The 19,500-nt window shown below is 41.5% G+C and overlaps 1 protein-coding gene across 2 annotated transcripts in view; it reads right to left on the bottom strand.

Moving 5' to 3' along the window:
* The window catches only part of RANBP9 (RAN binding protein 9), a 41,573-nt gene extending 22,674 nt beyond the window's left edge, over positions 1 to 18,899 (bottom strand). For both annotated transcript variants that reach the window (XM_074829077.1, XM_074829085.1), the window contains exons 1-2: positions 18,046 to 18,899; positions 9,608 to 9,719 (exon numbers count right to left, since the gene is read on the bottom strand). In XM_074829077.1, coding sequence (XP_074685178.1) covers positions 9,608 to 9,719; positions 18,046 to 18,505 — 572 coding nt within the window. In that variant the 5' untranslated portion in view covers positions 18,506 to 18,899. The remainder of the gene's footprint in view (positions 1 to 9,607; positions 9,720 to 18,045) is intronic.
* Between the last annotated feature and the right edge of the window lie 601 nt (positions 18,900 to 19,500).

Raw genomic sequence — 19,500 nt, 5'->3', positions numbered from 1 at the left:
CCACCCACTGACCAATGCCCAGACCATTCCCAGCTAGTGATCCCAGGAGAAGAGAGAATCCTGAAACCACAATCCCGGAAGCGAGAGCCAGCTTCCCAGTAAACCCTCATCTATACACTGAGCACGATGTTGTATGATATGGAATATTCCATTGGCCAGTTTGGGTCTGTTGCTCTGGCTGTGCTCCCCCCCCAGCCTCTTGTGTCCCTGCACACTAGGAAGACATACGAAGTTGAAAAGTCCTTGATTTCTTAGCAACAAATAAAAACATCAGTGCATTATCAGCATTCTTCTCATATCAAATCCCCTACTGAATCCAAAACACAGCACTATTGTAGCTACTAAGAAGGAAAAAAAAGTAATTAGCTCTATCCCAGCCGAAACCAGGGCAGTTCAAGATGAAAACGCAGGGCAGCACAACAAACAGACATACTAGCACCCAGGTGCAGTGCAGGCCCAGACTGTTCAGTCAGTTCATGATCCATTTCCTGCTGTCCTGTCACAGGAGTATGTTTGGCCTAGGAGACAGCCACAAACGGGAAGAACAGGTCCACTTAGACTATGTCACCGCACCTCAGCAGCCCTGGGGAAACAGAGGTGTCAACAACACCAGGAAGCAGCACGCTCACTCGTGACATGTAGCACCTTCCAAAAACGGACATGACACTCCATGATTTGAGAGACCGGAGAGGGCGAATAATGGTTTGGTTCTGATGCCACCTCCCTCATCACTTGCCTCTGTACCTGCAGACGGTGCCTCCACCTCAGCTCCCCACCCGTAAATATCCTTGGCTGCTGCAGTGGGAGGATCACTTACCTAGGCAAACAGAAAGAAGTAGCCTGGGACCCTTTTTATTAAGAAGCCCCTCTCTCGGAGCATTTCAGTCCCACTGGTTGCTACTCATCACCTCATTAAAGTGCTCAACTCTTACAGGAGCTCATAAAATTACAAACAACATGTAAAACCACTCATGGAATATATGAAATCAACCCCTGAGAGACTGAAAGAAGATACTGTGGCTGAAAACGGATTTCCAGTGCAGCCAAATTGGTATTAAGGACCATTTCAAATTGTGTTTATTCTTGTTCAGTTCATTAAAGATATAGATTACCATTTTAGTGTCTCAGCACATCTTCTAGTTTACATTTCACAACTGCAAGTCATATAGAAATTCTTAGTAATACTATAAAACTACAGAGTTTAAAATTTGCTGAAGATTCAACTTTTTGCCACAAAGCAAAAGAAAAGTCAATGTCAAAAATACAGGCACTACCTTTTTTCTTCCCCACTAACAGACCAAAAAGCCTAAGCTTCTCTGCAGCGAAATGTATAAGCAGCAGCCAATTCACAATAACTATTTTCTGCTCAAGCATCTTTCCAGTCAAATAGCTAAATTCACATTTTTGCTGGAGCCTAAAGTTTCTAACTTGGATGCCTGAATAGACTAAGTGTGAGAAATAAAAAAACCAGAACCAAATAGAAAGAAAAAATAGCAACAAGAGACGGTACAGAACTGAAGACTGCTAAAACATAAGGAAAAAGAAAAAAAACCCCAGAAGTTCATATAAAAGATGCACAATTCTGATTTTTATTTGAAACTGTTCTGTTAGATCTTTTAGCCACTGTATTGAAGGTGTATGGAAGAGCTTTCAACAGGGAAGCTGATAATAATCAGAATTCAGGTTAATTATATTCTATCCTGCCCGTTCCATAAAGATTGTATTCCTCTTTATGGAACGGGCAGGATAGAATATAATTAACTTGAATTCTGATTATTATCAGATTATTATAATAATCTCAAAAACTATACCAAATTGCAGGTGCCTCAGAAATCTTACTAGTGGCTAAAGATAAATTTAAGTACAAAGTAACCACTTCTCTAGTTAAAAGAAAAAAACAACAAATATTCCATACTGTATTTGTAAAGACAAGTAAAGTAATTTAGCATATCTTAAAGTAATAGCCTCCCTACAATAGTGCACTACCAACCTGCTATCTGCAAAGAGTGAAACTCCTTTGGACTTTCACTGTTCCTACCTGTTCTATTAAAGACAGTATAAACTGGGGAACTGCTACATAATGCTTTGAAATCCAAGCTCTTTTGGTGATGATGAAAGTAAATAATCAACCTGGTATCTCACTACCTACATGCTGTACATTTAAAGAAAGAATCTTCAACCATATGGTGTTAAAACCTAAGTTTCCATAATATCTGTAAGGAACCTGAGTCCAAGCACTCACAGATGTTTATACCCATAGAAGAGGCAACTGAAAACATCCTAATGTTTCAAATGCACTGACTACTAAGAAAAGTAGAATTAACACTCTGAAAAAAAAGTAGGCTATACAACAGGTACAGTTAGTTTTACTATCAAGTTTGTGTCTTAGAAAAGGCTACAAGTAGAAAAAAACTGCAACATCTTTAAGAACTTTAAGACTAAATGCCCTTCTAAAGGGCTTTCACAACTGACTTGCAAGGACATAAAAAGTTTGAATAATGTTCTGTAGTTTTCTACACTGTCTTCACTGACACTGTACTGTAAGGTCAGAAATACAGCACACTAAAAATGTATGTAAAGTTCATCTTTAATATGGTTACTCCATATGAAAATTTTGTAGGAATATGCTAATCCAACATTCTTATTGTCTGTACAATCACAATAAGAAATGAGCTGTTAAATTTTTCTCTATTTAAATGTTTCAAAATATGCCATAGACAGTTTAAGTCTTTCATTTCAAATTGAAAACAAGTTTAATTTTATGGAATGTTTCCAAGGAAACAGTATTTTGAACATGATAAACCCAGGTTTCAGATTAATCCAGTTCTACATAGAGAGGAAAAAACAAAAAAAAAAGGCAGTCATCTTGTATAGAGGTTGAAACTGTTATTCCTGAAACATTTTGCTTATGATTCCTATAATGTTCCTAGAAAGATTCTCACTTACTGACATCCTTCTCACTTTCTGAGGTTGCACATCTTCATCTTGTGACACTTCTCCCTAAGCACTAAAGCCTTTTTGGGGACCATACTGTCAGAAAAGAATAGCTGCACAGACAATAACATAATGTAAGTCTGGGCTGCAGTAAGATTATCATCTATACACTATATTTATGTGACTGGACCTCATAAGAAAGAAGTAACTTAAAAGATATTGCAAGAAGCAGGGACCAAGAAATTAAATACATTCTTGACTTTCTTTTTAAATGAGAAATCTTCATTTCTAGAAAACATCAACAAAAAATAAAACTCTCTTGTTGCAGTTCCACATATTTCTGAGCAGTTAAACACAAACCTCAAATAATCCTCTTACACATTTAGTTGCTGTTCATTTCTGTCAAATGTCTGGTCTCATACACTCAGGTAAAAAATGAATTACTGCTACAGTTTAAGAAAAGATACACTTGTTGATTCATGATCCAATCCCTTCTTGCAGCTGCTGCAATTCAAATGAAGACACTAATGCAAGAAAGCTACTTCAGACTTTGATCACATTCTACTCTATACACAAGTACTCTGTCAATAATGCTGCAAGACATATATAAAAGTGAAGTTTGCATGTTGTAACAAATGCCTGTTATTGTGACAAAACTGCTGAGGACACATCAAAACTTTAAAAATAGGTCTTAAGACTGCACAAAGTTTTTGCACTAATTAGTAGTGTACAAAAATACAAACCAGCAACTGGTGATGTTCTATATTTTGTTTATTGTTTTACATTTTTGTTGTGAACAAGAAAATGGGTATACTGGATGCTAAAGGAAAAGTCAACTTACTGCAACAGAAACGATTTGTAATAAGAAAAAAACCAAAGCATTTATATTTCAAACATCACTCAAACACGCTAAAACAGCTCAGGCTAAACCACAGGCATGGGTGTCATGAAAACTCAAACAATTCTCATGGTATTTTTGTTTCAGACAGTTTTTCTATTTCTTCACCTACTTCATGTACACCACACATACTACAAGACACTGCCAAAACAACAAAAGACTGACTGTATGGCCAGTGTTAAAAAACAGCCATAATCCAACAGGTGTCTAAAGCCTTATTAACACAGCTTTACCAAAAAGCATACTGATTACTTGTGTGAGTTGCCGTAGTAACATTTTATTTTAGTACAGAACATGTAGCAGAACTCACACATGCAATATAAAGCATGCCCGTGAAGATCTGCACCAGCGCAACCACACCACAGACTAAACAACCATGCTCACAGAAGTGTAAGCTAAGTGCTATCTACTAAAAGACTAAAGCCTTTCTAAACTTAGTTTTCCATTTTTTCTTCCAGGTGGTTTACCACTTCTAATTTTTTTTTTAAGAAGAATGAAAACAAGAACCCAAACAAAAAGGCAAGCACATCTACCTAGAGGATTTTGCATTTTAAGCCTGCATCTTTCTCAGCTGTTCTAAAAGCACTAAAGACTGTTTAGAAGTAAATGGCATTACTATCATTTGCCCATTGCTAGTAATTGTATTTCCATATCAGTGATTAAGATACAGAATGGACAGAAATTCAAGACACTGAGGATTAAAGGCATTTCCCCCAGAAGTTCATCTTCCCTAGGAAAGAAACAGACAAAAAGTGTCTCCTGGTGAAAGATTAAAAAAACCCTAAAAAGCTGTATTTAAACTAAAAATAAGTGGGCATAAGTTGGTACCATGACCAAAAGTAGCATTCCCACCCTCCTGGGCCCAGACACTCATTTCTGCTGCAAGTTCCCCGCTTTTGCTGCCATAGCTACTCGTGAAGTGATACAAAGAGCCATGCTGGGGAACAAACCCAGCTGAAAACTCACTCACTCTTGAGGTCAGCTTTTGGAGAATAAGCTACCCAGTCAGGTGTACTGTGAAGCTGACACAAACAATCACAAACTGGGGCAAGGGAAATGAACTCAATGCATGTTCAGAGACTGCTGCTTCTCATAGCCAAATCACCACAAAGTCTTCTAACTACGGTTTAGTGTAAGAATTGCAAACATTCAAAAACCATTGCCCCTACTGGAAATTAAGAAATTCATTACAAGAATCAACAAGCCTAAAACTGAAATTCATGTAGAAATGGATGATCACTCAGTAAATCATACACACAAAAGCTGTTCATAACATAATGGAAGGTAGTTTGCTTCTGAAAGCCAGGTAGCCAGTGGATACCCTTGAGACAGCCCCTTGGAAAGTGGAACCGGAGTATGCTTATGCTCAGTGTGAAATGCCACAGAGTGCAACCTAAGGTTACAGCAAAGCTCACGGACTTTCAACTAAGAGAGATTACAGACGACTCTTCACCATTAAAGAAGGATGCCCACAGCAACAGCACAAAGCTATCAGACTTGTAGTTTACATAAACGATGACAGTATCATGCAAATATCTTTAGTTGTGCAAGAGGGAAATGTTAACTGGTATCTGAAATAAAATATTAATTGTGGGGCTGTAAGGGAGATGCATTACCACTTTACCAAAGCCAGAGGACCTAAATATGTAAAAGACTAGCACAAGTGAACTCAATAAAAAGCAGCATAAGAAAACTGAAATCAAGATTTGAGAGAGACTGGAAAAAGTGTCATTTAGATATACTTACCTAGCTAAGAGAATGGCCACCATCGTGGTCATTTTTGGAAAGTGAAGGGACAGTATAGTATTATAAGAGATTTACAGAGTAAGGCTTACATCTCCAAATCACAAGAACAGGTCCACAGGACTTAACACACCCTCGTTCATTCCCATTCCTCAATTGGCAATGTAGTTTGCGTTAAGCTCCTATTCTAGAAATTTAGACTAGAGTTGTATGCAAAAGGCAACATCATGCCTATCTCAATCCCTTGAGTACTGTATTAAGAAATGACAGAACAAAAACTATGTATGTTCTGGTTCTCCGAGAGATCAACTACAAATGAGAGCTGCATTAAGAGCTTACAGAGGTTTAAAGTTAAAACTGTGTTTAGCTTCCCCAACTACCTGAGAATTTTTGACAATAATTGCTGCAATACTTTGTGTTAACTGACATATATTTATTTATTTTTAAATTAACTGGAGATTTCAATACAGATGCAGGTATAATTTATTGCAGTTAATACTCTTCTTCCTACCATGCTTTATAATCATCACCTTGGTACTGTTTCCCATACTTACACCCATTGCTCATCTACTGTTATCATCTCCAATCATGCACATCACTGTCCACAACATTCCACATAAAGCCAAACAAAACAAAGCAAAAGAGAGTATAAAAATAGAATGTAAATAAATTAGAGGTCCTCAGACTGCAAAAGTAGACATGAAATTAAGGAAGAAAACTGAAGAAATAAAGAACAGAAAATATTTACAGAACAACATGACAGCCACTTTAGCACTTTTAACAGGAATTTTAAAATACTTAATTATAATTATTAAGTAATATATAATTAATAATAATTATTTCACATATCTGTACTGTAGCAGCACATAAAAGACCTTAGGCCTCTGCGTGCCAAACACTGTACAAATACCAAGACAGTTTTTGTTTGAATGATATTTCAACCTTATTACTTTTATTAGCCTTAATTCTCACTTCCCTTTTTCTCATGTTACCATCAGTTGCTGCACGGCTCTATCACCCCTCATTGAGGTACCAAAACGCAACTTCACCCTTCATCTGCTCTGCAACACCAACCTCCATACCCTTCTCTTACCTCCTAGGAAGCCTGCTTTCATGCTTTCTTCAATGTGTCCATAATGCCTAGAAATCGATCATCATGAACATATCATGCACCTTCAAATTCCTACTCAAGATTGTTACCTCCCCCGCAATACATGAAGAATTTCATGACCTAGGTCATTAGTGTGACCAAACCAATGCTGTTCTCGCACAGACAGCTACAACAAACCACACTGGAAGCCAGGCCATATCCATGCCCTATACTAGAAAGAGCTGTGCTCCTTCAGAGGAGGAGAATAATCTTTGTGACTGCCCGGCAACTTTGAGATATGCAAGATCATATTCCAGGAGCAGTGTCATCAAGTGCTACCATAGCACAAAAAATAAATCTTCTAGACTAGGTTTTTAATAAAGGTTTCTGATTATTTGAGGCAAGTCATGCTAAGTAGAGCACACAAGGAAGAATGCTGTTAGACTTGCCCATATAACATAGCACACAGACTAAATACTATAAGCTGAGTTTATTAAAAAAAAAGATAGTAAAGGCCACTACCAAAGGGAACTCCAAAGAAACACCACTAAATTATCCACTGACATTTATAAAAGTTGAAGGCTGTACTTCAGCTTGCAGACAGATTATCTGAATTGCCTCGAGTAGTCTAGGATTTATTTTAAACAATACTATAAAATACAGCTGTAGTGCTTCCACAGCTAGGCTCAGGCCTTAAGAATAGATGCTTTTGCAACAGTAAGGCATTTTAACTAATTGACCCTATTAGTTACATGCTGGTCCTCTATGGATCTGGTCTTCCTGAACTCAGTTCCCATTACCAGACAAGTAAAGAAGAAAAAAACTGGTAAAAACGTAGCTGGAGCAAGCTAGGTGAAACGCAACAGGCAGTGAGAAAGAACTAATAAACCCTATCGGACACAAACTAGTTTCTACAGAGCTACTTATTTATCTCTGCATTAAACCGTAAAAGACTCACACTGCATCTAGTCAAAGAACTTTTGGACCTGAAAACAGGGTCTGGAGATACACACATTACATCCAGTGAGGCTCCACATGTTGACTCCTGCTCTTTATCAGCTAAGCTAGATTTGGCTTTGACTCTGTGCACAGTATTCCCCAGCATCCATAATAGCTTATACAATGAAAAAAATTAACACCTCAGCTCATTATGCAGCTAATGTTTCATAAAGTGACACCAAAAAAAGGTCACAAGGCTGAAGCAAGGATAAGGCAGTATGTATTATCATTAACTGAAAAAAGTACCCCTCCCATTTTTTTTAAGCAATCTCAGCAGGCAACTTCACAAGTCTTAGCTACCTACACCTCACAGATAACCATTTAAATGACAAAACCTTGAAACATTTTACTCAAAGGTGTTTTCTACCTTTGCAGGATTGCACTGAGTGGCCTACTGAATTAGAAATTACTAAAGCGCAATAAAAGAGGTCTAAAGTAAAGTGTCAGAGAAGCTACGTAAAATGACATCCCCCCACACGGACACTTTTTGAAACCAATCACTTCAAAAAAGCTACCTTCCAAACTAAGCAGGCAGAAACACATTTCAGGAAGAGACATGTGCATCACTAGCAAATCACAGTAAGAATCTCTCCTTAATTGAGAGCAGCAGGGCAATTTTTAAAAAATGTTTAAGGAACAAAAAACCCACAAAAGGTGTTCCTAAAATTGACAGCAAAACACTACTTGAAACACTAATTTCTATCATCTTGATTTAAAAATAATTAGGTTTTCATAGTGTGACAAAGCAACTACAGACGAAAGTTTTTCTCAGCAAAATTATCTGCCAGAGATAACTTTTGGGAACAGAACCGATAACAAACTCATAAATGCCCCTACAAGGCAGCAGCAGTACTGAGAGCCATTCTTTCAAAATCTCTCTATACAATACTATGAGCAAAACAAAAAAGTTTGAAGACTGTTCCTGACTTACAGAAGGCTTACAGAACACTGGGAAAATGAAAGAAAGAAGTAGCATCAAGACAGAAGAAAGACAAAGGTAATAAATCTCATCCAAAGAGCTATGACATAGTTCTTTTCCCTCAAGATTTATTTTCACAGCAGGACATAAGCACCCACAACATGCCTGTACAGTACTCAAGGACATTCAATCCTGACTACAACCTTGAAGTAGAACCACAGTATATGCTACAGCATATTAGAAAGAAGTATTGCTTATATAGTCCTACATAGGCAACGTAATCAATGTCTCGGGATTAAAACACACCCTCTACCAAAAGCAGTGAAAGATGAAAAGGAATTAAAGTGGTCTAGCAGAGATTTCATTAGCACTTCAGAACTTTCCCAGGTGAGATCCTATCTGCCTCAGTAGACTTAAAAGCATGGTATCACCTGTGCTTCAACAGATTCATCATTCAGATGGATTCTGGGAAGCAGCAGTTGCACTCACTCATCAACTCTTGTGCTTCCCGTAGGATGACAAATTACGAGGCACCTATTCAGAACATCCCCCTTTATTATTACAGTTCACCAACAAGTAGCCTTAAGAATAACTTTCCATTTTAAAATTGACACAACATCCATGAAAAGACTGCACTGGAAGTCAGTTGGTCTGCTGCACACCCTAAACATTTCCTAAAAATTACGTGAAAAGTCTGTAAAGCCTAAAGACGTGAAAGTCAAAAACCAACACCTTTAAAAGTAAGAGCAGGGTCAAACTATGGTCATTCAAACCCTAACTTCTCCATCAGGAGAAAATGAGAAGATGCTGTTATGGTATTTATTATGTACAGTGATTTGCGGGCACTAAATACCACAATCAACTCCCTTAAAATAACCAAATATCAGAGTTCAACTTCTCATGAATAAGAAATTAAGCTATAGAAAAAGTGGCAAAATATAAAAATAAATCATGTTGACTGAAAAAAGATGATGTGAGAGAATATTTCAAGTAATAATTAATTAATAATGCACTCAATGCTTACCCATCTCTTCCCTTACTGACAATTTTAACTTCGAAGTAGTATATGCCACAGGCTGCAGGTATAGGATGTGTAGCTCGAACAGAAGCAGCATCTTTTGGAGTTTTTCCATGACCTGAAAAACAATTGCATTCAAAACACAACAAAAACGAGTTTTAGATAATTGCAGAAGATGACACAAAGGTATACATACCAACTACTCAAAACAGAAGGCTTATGTAACAAGCATACAATACACAGTGTTCTAATCAGCCTCATTTTTATGCTACAATATTTTCTTCCAACATTAAGTTTTCGTTGTAGGCACCTACATTGCAGCTAAGCACGCTATGAGAAATTCTCTAGAAGATTCTACAATTATTTGAAGGGCAACTAGAAAAAAGTTTCACTGCAGTAAGTAACAAAATTGACAGAAGCCCACCTGGGTTTGAAAGAACTGTATGATTTCTCAAACCCACAGGGCTTACTCATTTTTATAGACTGAAACATGATATAGAGTTTAATCTAACGCTTAGTGCTTTTGAATCTTCAGGTTACTTAAGATACTTTAATTCTAATGTCCTTCAAAATAAACATCAGTCATTATATAGAACATATGGCTCAATTAATTTCCATGTTCTGAATGTTATTTCAGGACAGCATTAAGTGTTACAGCCTGCAACTGAGCTAATGCAGCTCCTACTTCTTTTTCTTATAAGGATCACTATGTACCAGCTCTGCCACAAGAAGAATTCCCAATGCCAGCTCTTGTCTACTCTAGGGATTTTCAACCTAAACCCAAGAGCCACTTGCACTCCACTAAGACTAACTCTTCTGAATGTGTCACCCTCTTCACAGGCCTTTGTTCCAAAGGCAACTTGGAAGCAGTCTTTTGGCCACATGACTTGTTTTAGCAGCAACCTGTTCAAGAAAGCTCAGTCTCTCTCAGGCACACCGAAATCCCTTCAATTATTATGTGAAAGTCACGCATGAGGTGACAGGACCTGGTTTAAAAAAACTTTTACACTGTTTAAAAAAAAAAAAAGAGAGCAAGGTGGGAAGTATATTGAATACTGGCAAGAGGTATTTCAATAAAATGGCAACCAGGAACAGGGCGTCATTGTCGTAATTCACGTAAATCCCATGCCCATGCCCACTCTCCATGTGGATCTGAGGCATGACAAAAAGAGATGACCGTTTTGAGTGTGTTGCACAGATCACTGGGGCTGCAGCACTCCAGCTGTCATCTCCAGCTCAGACAGGGAAGCCTACTGCACCTGCACAGCAACTGATCTGCACATGCCCCCTCCCCAATACACTCCTTCCAGTGGCATTAACACTGGAATTATCACTCAGGCACAGCTTAACCATGTCTCATGTGCAGCAAGTTGGGTCATACAGCAACGGAGAAACTGCAGGAAAATGACAGCACAGCCAGCCAGAAAGATCAGGCATAGCTGACCTACACTACAGAACCTCTAACTACAGAGCCCTCTAGCGTAAATGCTGATAAAACAGTAGATGCTTAACTGACTGCTGAGCCAGCACCAACCATCTCCTACCAAATGGCATGTATGCAGGCAAGAACTCTCCATTTCACCACAGCTGCACTTGCAGCCCAAACTTTGGTAGCACAGCCCGAGTTCTTCACTCATTGAGATTAGATTTAACCTACAAAGTTTTTCTGATGTAACTAGTTCACCTCAGTGTGTTATTACCTTAAGGCAACTAGCCTACCTTTCTGTGTGCAAATGCATTGCTCACTTCCAATATGTCATTACTAAACATTTTATATAAAGATCCTTCGATCACCTCACAGGTTTTACAACATTAAGCTTATTACCTACCTTCTGCATGTTGTTTTCATTAAGTCTCACATGAGGAAAAAACAGTAATTTACTCCTCCATATAGAAGACAGCATGCATGCTTTACTGTTCACCACTTTTAAGTTCTTTCCTCAGGCCGTGTCAACCAAGGTAATAACCAAGTACATAACCTCAGAGCTTCCATAGGTTTGCTTAGTTTTCAAGTGCTGGCAGCTCACTATTCAGCTGCTATAAATTAGATTATCATTCCTGAGTGTGCAGAAATCCTCCAGCTAAAAGGCACCCAAAACTTTATGGGCAGAACACTAAACTCCTGAGAGATCCCTTAAATTCAGATAGCTCTGATTAAATGATGCACTCGTCTGGGGAGGGGGGAGGAGGAGAAAGATACTTTCTTTTTAAATGTCCTTAGGTTTTTACTTTAAAATAGACTGCAAAGAAGTTCCCTTGGTTACTCTATGCACTTGACAATCTGTGTAGTTTCAGTCTGAGTCAGTCTCCTTATTTGGGCAAGTCTTCCACATAGAAGACTGAAGTAGGAGGAACTAGCCAAACATTATTGAAAATGTACATCTATTACCCAGCAGACGGGTTTTGTGAAGTCACAATCTATGCATTTGGAAACAATACCAATTTAAGGTATTCTTAGCACCTCTCCCTGAAACCAGTCCCCTTCTCCCACCCCCCTCCCCAACCCAGGCAGCCATCTGCAAGGACATACCATGAACCAGATTGATTAGCTGATTGGGCTTTAAGAAACCTACCAGATTTTTTTAAGCAGCAGATCAGTTCCCTGATCCAGTTCACAACACAGCCACACACAGCTGTCACACTGCAAATAAGAGGTCAACACAGGGGCAGAAGTAACAGGATACCTTACCAGTATTGCCAAACACTTCATGTGGTGAAGCAACAGGCTTGGGGAAGTCAGTGCCCAAAACTACTTTCACCCCATTAAAACAGAAGACACCCTAAATTTAGAACCACTGTCCTTTTAATATAATCTCCTATGAATCCCATTTTACTACTCGAGCACACTGCTTTTATTTGTAGTTACATACAGTTATTATTTCTAACAGCAAATTCAACAGCATCAAGCAGTTAGCTACTTTTGAATACTCAAAATACCTCTACCTTGTCTCAACATGCTAGTTGAGATTTTCAGTACTACCAAGCTACATTGGATTACATGAGGAGTCAAGAGATACTAGTTATCAGCCAGCTTTAAAACAAGAAAGAGGCTTTTTACAGAGCAGGTAGTTGAACTGCAGAATTTCTTACCAAAGGGTATTATAGATGCTAGTGTTTAAGTGGACGCTGGGCAAGCTTCTAGAACAAAAATTAACTGAGAAGCTGCCTTCAGCTCAGGATGTCCTTCAGTTTAAAACAGCTGGAAACTGAGAGGGGGAAAACACAGATACACCATATACACCCAACATGTTTCTAGATTTTTCCGTAGGCACTCACGTATGGCCACTGTGACTGATGGGACACTGAGCTGAGCAGCCCATTAGCTTGACATTATATACTGCTGCCACGTTCTTTGGTAACCTGAATCCCCACTTCCTTGCTTGTGAATAAAAAGCAACTTTGACGCTCAACTCTGACTTCTGAATCAGAGGTTCTGAATGCCTGAAGTATGAACACTGCCCTGTGTTCCCTAAAACAGACCACTTTCACAGTTGCAAGCGATAGTTAATGTATTATTTAACACTAAAAATTAATCACTTTCAGCATTAAAAAAAGAATTCTGCAAATATTCACTGGGGCAGAGAAAGGAAAACAGGTGTACAAAGCTTGAACTTTACACTGTAAACCAGATCACAAGTAAGTTCAATTACCAGAATTGTTTTCGACTGGGCTTTCATTAAAAGTGTTTAACAACCATGAGTCAACAACCATGCTTAAGGAGTAAAGCTTTATTTTATATTTTAAGCAGTCATTCACAGTGATGATTCTTACTAAAAGTAGTATCAACAGTCCTTTAGCAAAACCAAATTGAAATTAATCTAAATTTAAATTCCATCTACTTGAAAAAAGCCAATTCAGATAAAACCATATTTGGAGAAGACATTTCAGCTTTCAAAAATATAATTTTTGAACCTAAATCTAAGTGTGCAATGCATATGCATCAAATCATCCACAATAAGTCTATGGGAGTGTCTGCTTAGACAACAGTAAGCGTGTTTATACAGTATAAATCCTTAAATGAAGTTTACATAAGCTGAACTGCAGTTATTTCCAACAGGTGGTTCAATGACTTGCTCACACTGCCAAAAATAAAATAATCAAGCCCTAATCTTCTGTTGAATTCATTAGGGAAGTTTCACTGAGACAAGAAAAAAAGACATGTGTAAATTACTGATTTTACTTCAACTTTTTCCCCAGTTTAAAAAAGAAAGAACTCAGAGCTACAAAGGTGTGCAAAACAGGCATACTGTACTGTAGTGAATATGCTTCAAGTGTTTTCTACCAGAAAAATTGACACCATCCTTGTATCACTGAATGACAACACAGAATTATTACTATAGAATCCTCTTCTGTTTGTTATAGAAATTGGGATGCATAGTTTCCACTGAAAAATAAAATAGATTTTTGCACTAGATAGCTTGGCACTATAGACAGTTCAAAGGCAACTGCACCGTAAATAAATGTTTGGCTAAGATCTCCTGGCCTGTGATACATCAGAAAAAGTTCATGCAATGGCAGCTTACCCAAAATTGCATAACTTTCCTCAGCTTTTTTTGGACAGTTGTCACAAGACTAACTTAAGTGAAGTTACTATAGGACTTTCCATGATTTTAGCACTAATGCTTTAATCTGTTTACCTAATTCTGTATATAGTTTCTTTCACGGTTACAATCTGCATTGAGTCTGTATTTTTATCTCCTTATACTACATAGCATAGATCATGATCTGCTGGAAACTAAACTTGTCTGTCTAGTGGAATGTTCATATTACACATAGCATAGATAAAATCCCTGGTTTTCCACAAGATCCGTATTTTAATTCTGAAAATTTTAGAAATATGTAGGAATATTTGTAAAGATGTCTTAATAGCTATGTACTTTGTGCAGTTAACTGCTTTACATATAGCATACACTTGTCTGAACCCTTATGCTTTCTTTACCACCGACCTATAGCTCAGAGCTGTTAATATTGCAATTAAGTGAAATGACACATTTTTTTCTGATACTGTTTTTCATGTCTCTCTTACATAGATATACCACAAACAAAAGTCACAAGGACAGCGTTTGCTTTCTATCAGCTTGCATGGCTAACTGGCAGCAACAGAGATGTACGTCTGTCCATCCAAAAAACCAAAAATACCCTTGGGTATAGTCTTTAAGATATTACAGATGCCAACGTGTATGTATTTCATATCCAGATTTTGACAAAGCTTCCTAATCAAGAGTCAGAATTTGTAGAAGTGTAACGGAATATCTCACTGTGGAAATTAGCCTGTTCTGGTAAACAACATGGCAGGCAAAGCATCTTCCCTTCAACCACCTCCGTTGCTACAATTGTAACACTATGATTCTGAGAGATAACACAAAAGAGCACTTGGTTTTGTTGACCCCCAACAAAATTTGGAGAGCTGTTATCCTGATGCTAGACTGTACTCCTTTCTTTAAACCTCCACCGCTTGATCAATGACAGGTTTTGTGGCAGTTTTGATTTTTAAGCACTCTCTAGGATGCTTGCAAAAAGCTTCAGGTCCAGAAATGCAGTACACAAAGCATCACAGCTGCAGAGGATAGAAAGAGACATCTACTGTAGCTCATGTTTCCATAGAAGTTGTCCACTGGTATGCAAGAAAATGAAAGGAATCTTCAAAATTACATAGAGAGGACCATCATTCCTCTCACAAACCAATGAAACAAAAATATCACTGCTCACAATACATCAGCACATTAAAATTATGAAGCTAGCTATATGAAAAAATGACTTTGAAGGCTTTTGTGCTGATTGTTCCCCCACACTCATTTTTTCAGATGCAAATATCCCCAACACATCCAGGGTGGAAGGAAGGCATTGATGTTACCACCTTCTGCCTCCTATCAGTCACAGACAGGAGGAAATTACTTCAGAAAAACAGTTCTATAGTCAGAAATCTACAGTCAGCAGAGAAAGCTTAAGTGTACAAGGTACCTATACTGCAGTAATAGAAAACAGTAAGAATTGCTTTTGATTACTGGCTTCCTTGGACAGAGCTGTCCTCTCCCTTCCCCGAGTATTTTGGTCAAGAATACAACAGATCTTTATCCCTGCTCAATGTGCAATTCAGATTTCCTTAACAAAAACATATACCGTTCTTCCACAACTACTTAGATAACTTCAGAAGCACTGAAAGTGCCAATATTCCACAAGAAGATACTCTGAATGCTTTGAGACCTCTATTTGCAACTGATCTGTAGAAACAACATTTCATAGTGCTAAGCACCTTCTTACTTGCTATCTTCCCTTAATCTCCTCACTGAACCTCCTCCTCTTCTTCCTCTTTATTGCAATCTTAGGGCTGAAGGATCCAGGAGGGAGAAAAGGCAGATGTTTCAGTGGTTTTTTTTTCCCAGTTCTCCAGAAGGAATGCCCTGATACCATTCACTGCTTAGCCCAGTTAGCAACTCCAGGTGCCAGGCTGGTAACATATACATGGGGCTGCCCTAACAGCCACCGTCATTAAATTACCAGGAAGAAGTGATGGGCCACTTAAGAGGCCATTCACTCCCATTTGCAGTTAGGAGAAAGAAAAGTGTATACACTTTATATTGGCACCTCTCCTTTTCACAGTCCTCTGGGTTAATCTAGGAACTCTTCAACCTTCATCACTTACTATTATTTAAGAGCTAGAGCAAAGGTATTTTATTATTATAGCCTACTAACTGTGCTTTATGACTTTTGGTAGTGTATCCACAGTATTTCCTATGTTACCTATACTTCAGAAACATGCTGAGCCTCTCGTAACTTCTTTGAGGTAATGAATTTCTTTTTTTAACACTAAGGCAAAGGAGAGATGTGAGGAAAAACAGGGACAGCACAAAGAAACCTTGAAAATATACTTCTACAATTACACTGACAGGCCAGAGAGGTTCCATCTCCAAATTCCAGTTCATGAGCAAAAAGAGTTGGTAAAAGCAAAACAAACCAGCAGAAGGCCTTGATGGCCATAAAGCTATCATCTTAGGAAAAAAACCAAACCAAACACAAAAACCAAAAAAAACCAACCCGCCACCACTAAACACCAGAAAATACAAAATGCTTCTAAAAATACAAGGTCATAAAACACTGAACAAAAGCCAGGAAATTCAGAGTTGAGTATGAAATAACATGTCCTTAAATCACTCAGTGCCTCCCAGAAATCTGCCCTGTAGTTATCAACCTCCTTTATTATCTTCGTATGGTGCATAAAACTTAGCACTTTTAACAGAGTATTTTGTATGTAATAATAAAGCCTCATTATTAAAAAAAAAAAGTCTCAGAGAGTACATATAATCCTTTCATGGCAGCCAAATCCTGCCATGTGTCTGTGTTGCCGTTTTCCTCCTCCAATTAAACAGTAACATGTTTATCGAGATTTCACTTGAATTTCTCCACTGTAAACTCTGAGAAAGGGTAATTACAAGGTTGTTTTTTTCCCCTCCCATTACGTTCATTTGACTACAGACTGACAAAAGATCCAGTTCTTCACAGCCAACTCAGAAGTGGTTTTGAATCCACAACACTTCTACTTTAGGACTTGGGCCTAGAACACCAGATGTGTCTGTGTTTTTTCAGGTCATAGTGTACACTTATGTTTCCAGGTTTTATGACATTTAACAATCAACACAGGTTTTTCTTCTATTGCCTCTTGCTAATTTATACAAACGTATAGTCTGATTTTTATCTTTGAACATCAGTAACTTTAACTATGAAACGTCTAGGCAGAAAGTTATAAAGTCACCTTTATTAATGTAAGTCCTATTGTCATTCTTTCCCTCAAATCACTCTGTAGTCTGTACAATAGTTAGGCAAGACTACTACCGGTGACTTTTAATTCCATTTTTCACAGTTTAAAAATAAACCGTGTTTTTCTCTGTGCTTTCCCCTCCCGTCATTTCCGTGTTTAAGAGCAGCAAGCGTTAAGCTATTAACTCCGTTTAACCCTTGCTCTTCTCGAGAGAAAAGAAAAAGCCACTTCTTTTCTCGCTCATTACCATAAACGGGACACGTCATGCCGATTCTCCTTTATTCTCCTGCCTCAGACCCAAACCTTCTGGTGATACCTGAATCCACGGAGGAAGTCTCAGAGTTTACATAATGCCCACTCCAGAAGCATAAGGAGGCGGGGGCGGCCCCTTGCTCCCCCCCGCACCGCGACAGAAACGGGGGGAGGGGAAAGGAGAGAAAATAAAGCTGAAATAAGGAAAACCAAGACCCTTCTCTCCACGCTGCGGGCAATTCAGGGCATCAGAAAACAGAGAAGGAGAAGAAAGGGGAGAGGAGCGTGTGTTATTTCCTGTTATTGTTACTCCTGTGCCCCCTGCCCGACGGAGGGGTCGGGCCCGCTGCTCCCCGGCCCGCCGCCCCCGGCCCACGGAGGGCCCCCGCGCCCTGCCGGGGCAGGGGGGGTCCCGGCGGCCCGGGCCGGCCCTCACCTTTGTAGTGTACCCGCAGGTTGTTCTGGGAGAGGCCGATGTAACTGAATTTGTCCTTCGGGCTCCAGGAGCGGGGCAACGGCGTCTCCTGCTCGTCCACGGCCGGGTAGAGCCTCTTCAGCCGCCGCTTCAGCTCCTTCTCCTGCTCGTTCAGGGCCGGGTCGCCGTGCGGGAACGGCGCCGGGGCGCTGGTGCCGCTGCTGCTGCTGCTCCCCGCCGAGAGGCCCAACGCCGCGCCGGTACCGCCGCCCCCCGTCGCCGCGGGCCCGCTGCCGGCGGCGGGTGGCGGCGGCGCAGCGGTGGCCGGCGGCGGCGGCGGCGGGTGGAGCAGGAGCGCAGCGGCCGGTGCGGGGCCGGGGTTGGCGGCGGCAGAGGGGATCCCCGGCGCCGGCGGGGGAGCGGCGGCCGCCAAGGGGAGCTGCGGCGGCGGCGGCGGCTGTTGTTGCTGTTGCCCGGACATCCCGGCTCCGGCCTCCTCCTCCGCCGCCACCTCCCGCGGTCGCGACTGTCACCGGACGGGCCCGGGGCGGAGCGACGGGCAGGCCCGGGCGCTGCGGAGCGAGGCGGCCGCCGGCGGCTCTGGCCGGCGGGTCACCCCCAACCGGAGCGTCTCGGAAGGGGGCGGGGTGGGGGGGCGATGACGACGGCGGCGGCGGCCCGTGGAGCTGCCCGATGGGAGCGGGGGACGTCGCGGGGTGCGGCGGAGCCGGGCCGGGCCGGGCCGAGGGAGCCGCGGGCGGAGGGAGCGAGTGAGGCGGGGAGAGGAGCGGCGCCGCGCGCCGGGCGGAAGCGAGGCGGGCAGAGAGCGCGCGCCAGGCGCCGCGGCAGGGCTGGCTGGCTCCGGCTCCCGCTCCCCCCCCACCCCCCTTCTCCCGTCTCGCGCGCGCGCGCGCTCTGTCCAGCCCCGGCGCGAGGCGCCGCCGCCGTGCGTCCCCCCGTCAGCTGAGCGCGGGCCCCTGCCCCGCCCGCCCCCGCGCGCGACGGCGCGAGGGCGGAGAGAAGGGGCGGAGCCTCCGCCCCTCGGCGGGCGCGAGGCTGGGCGGTGGGGCGGGCGGCGCGCGCCGAGGCGCGAGGGCGGTGGCGGGGGGGCGGTGGCGAAGCGCGGAGGGGCGGGGGGAGGCGGCGCGGCGGCGGGTGGCGCCGCCATCGGAGACGACGGGTGGAGAAAAGGGATGGCGACTGGCCGGTGTGGCGCCTGGGGTGGCTGGGAGGCTGCCGCCTCCTGTCAGGCCCGGCTCCTCTCAGCTGGCCGGCCCCGCGGGCCGCGCTAGGGCACGGGGGCAAGGGGAGGTGCTACCGAGAGCAGGGCAGACCGGCCCGCCGAAGAGGGGAAAGCCTGGGAGTGTCCCGGGTGATGAGGACGGGAGGTCCTGGGGGGTTTTGTTCGGGACCTTCTTTCCTCATTTGGTTTGTGCTTTGAGGAGTATTTTTGCCTGTACTTAATGTCATTGATTA

This window comes from Strix aluco, chromosome 1 (assembly GCF_031877795.1).
Source record: "Strix aluco isolate bStrAlu1 chromosome 1, bStrAlu1.hap1, whole genome shotgun sequence".
NCBI classification, from domain to species: domain Eukaryota; kingdom Metazoa; phylum Chordata; class Aves; order Strigiformes; family Strigidae; genus Strix; species Strix aluco.
The sequence above is the reverse complement of the archived record's forward strand: the minus strand, read 5'-3'. Positions and strand labels throughout refer to the sequence as shown.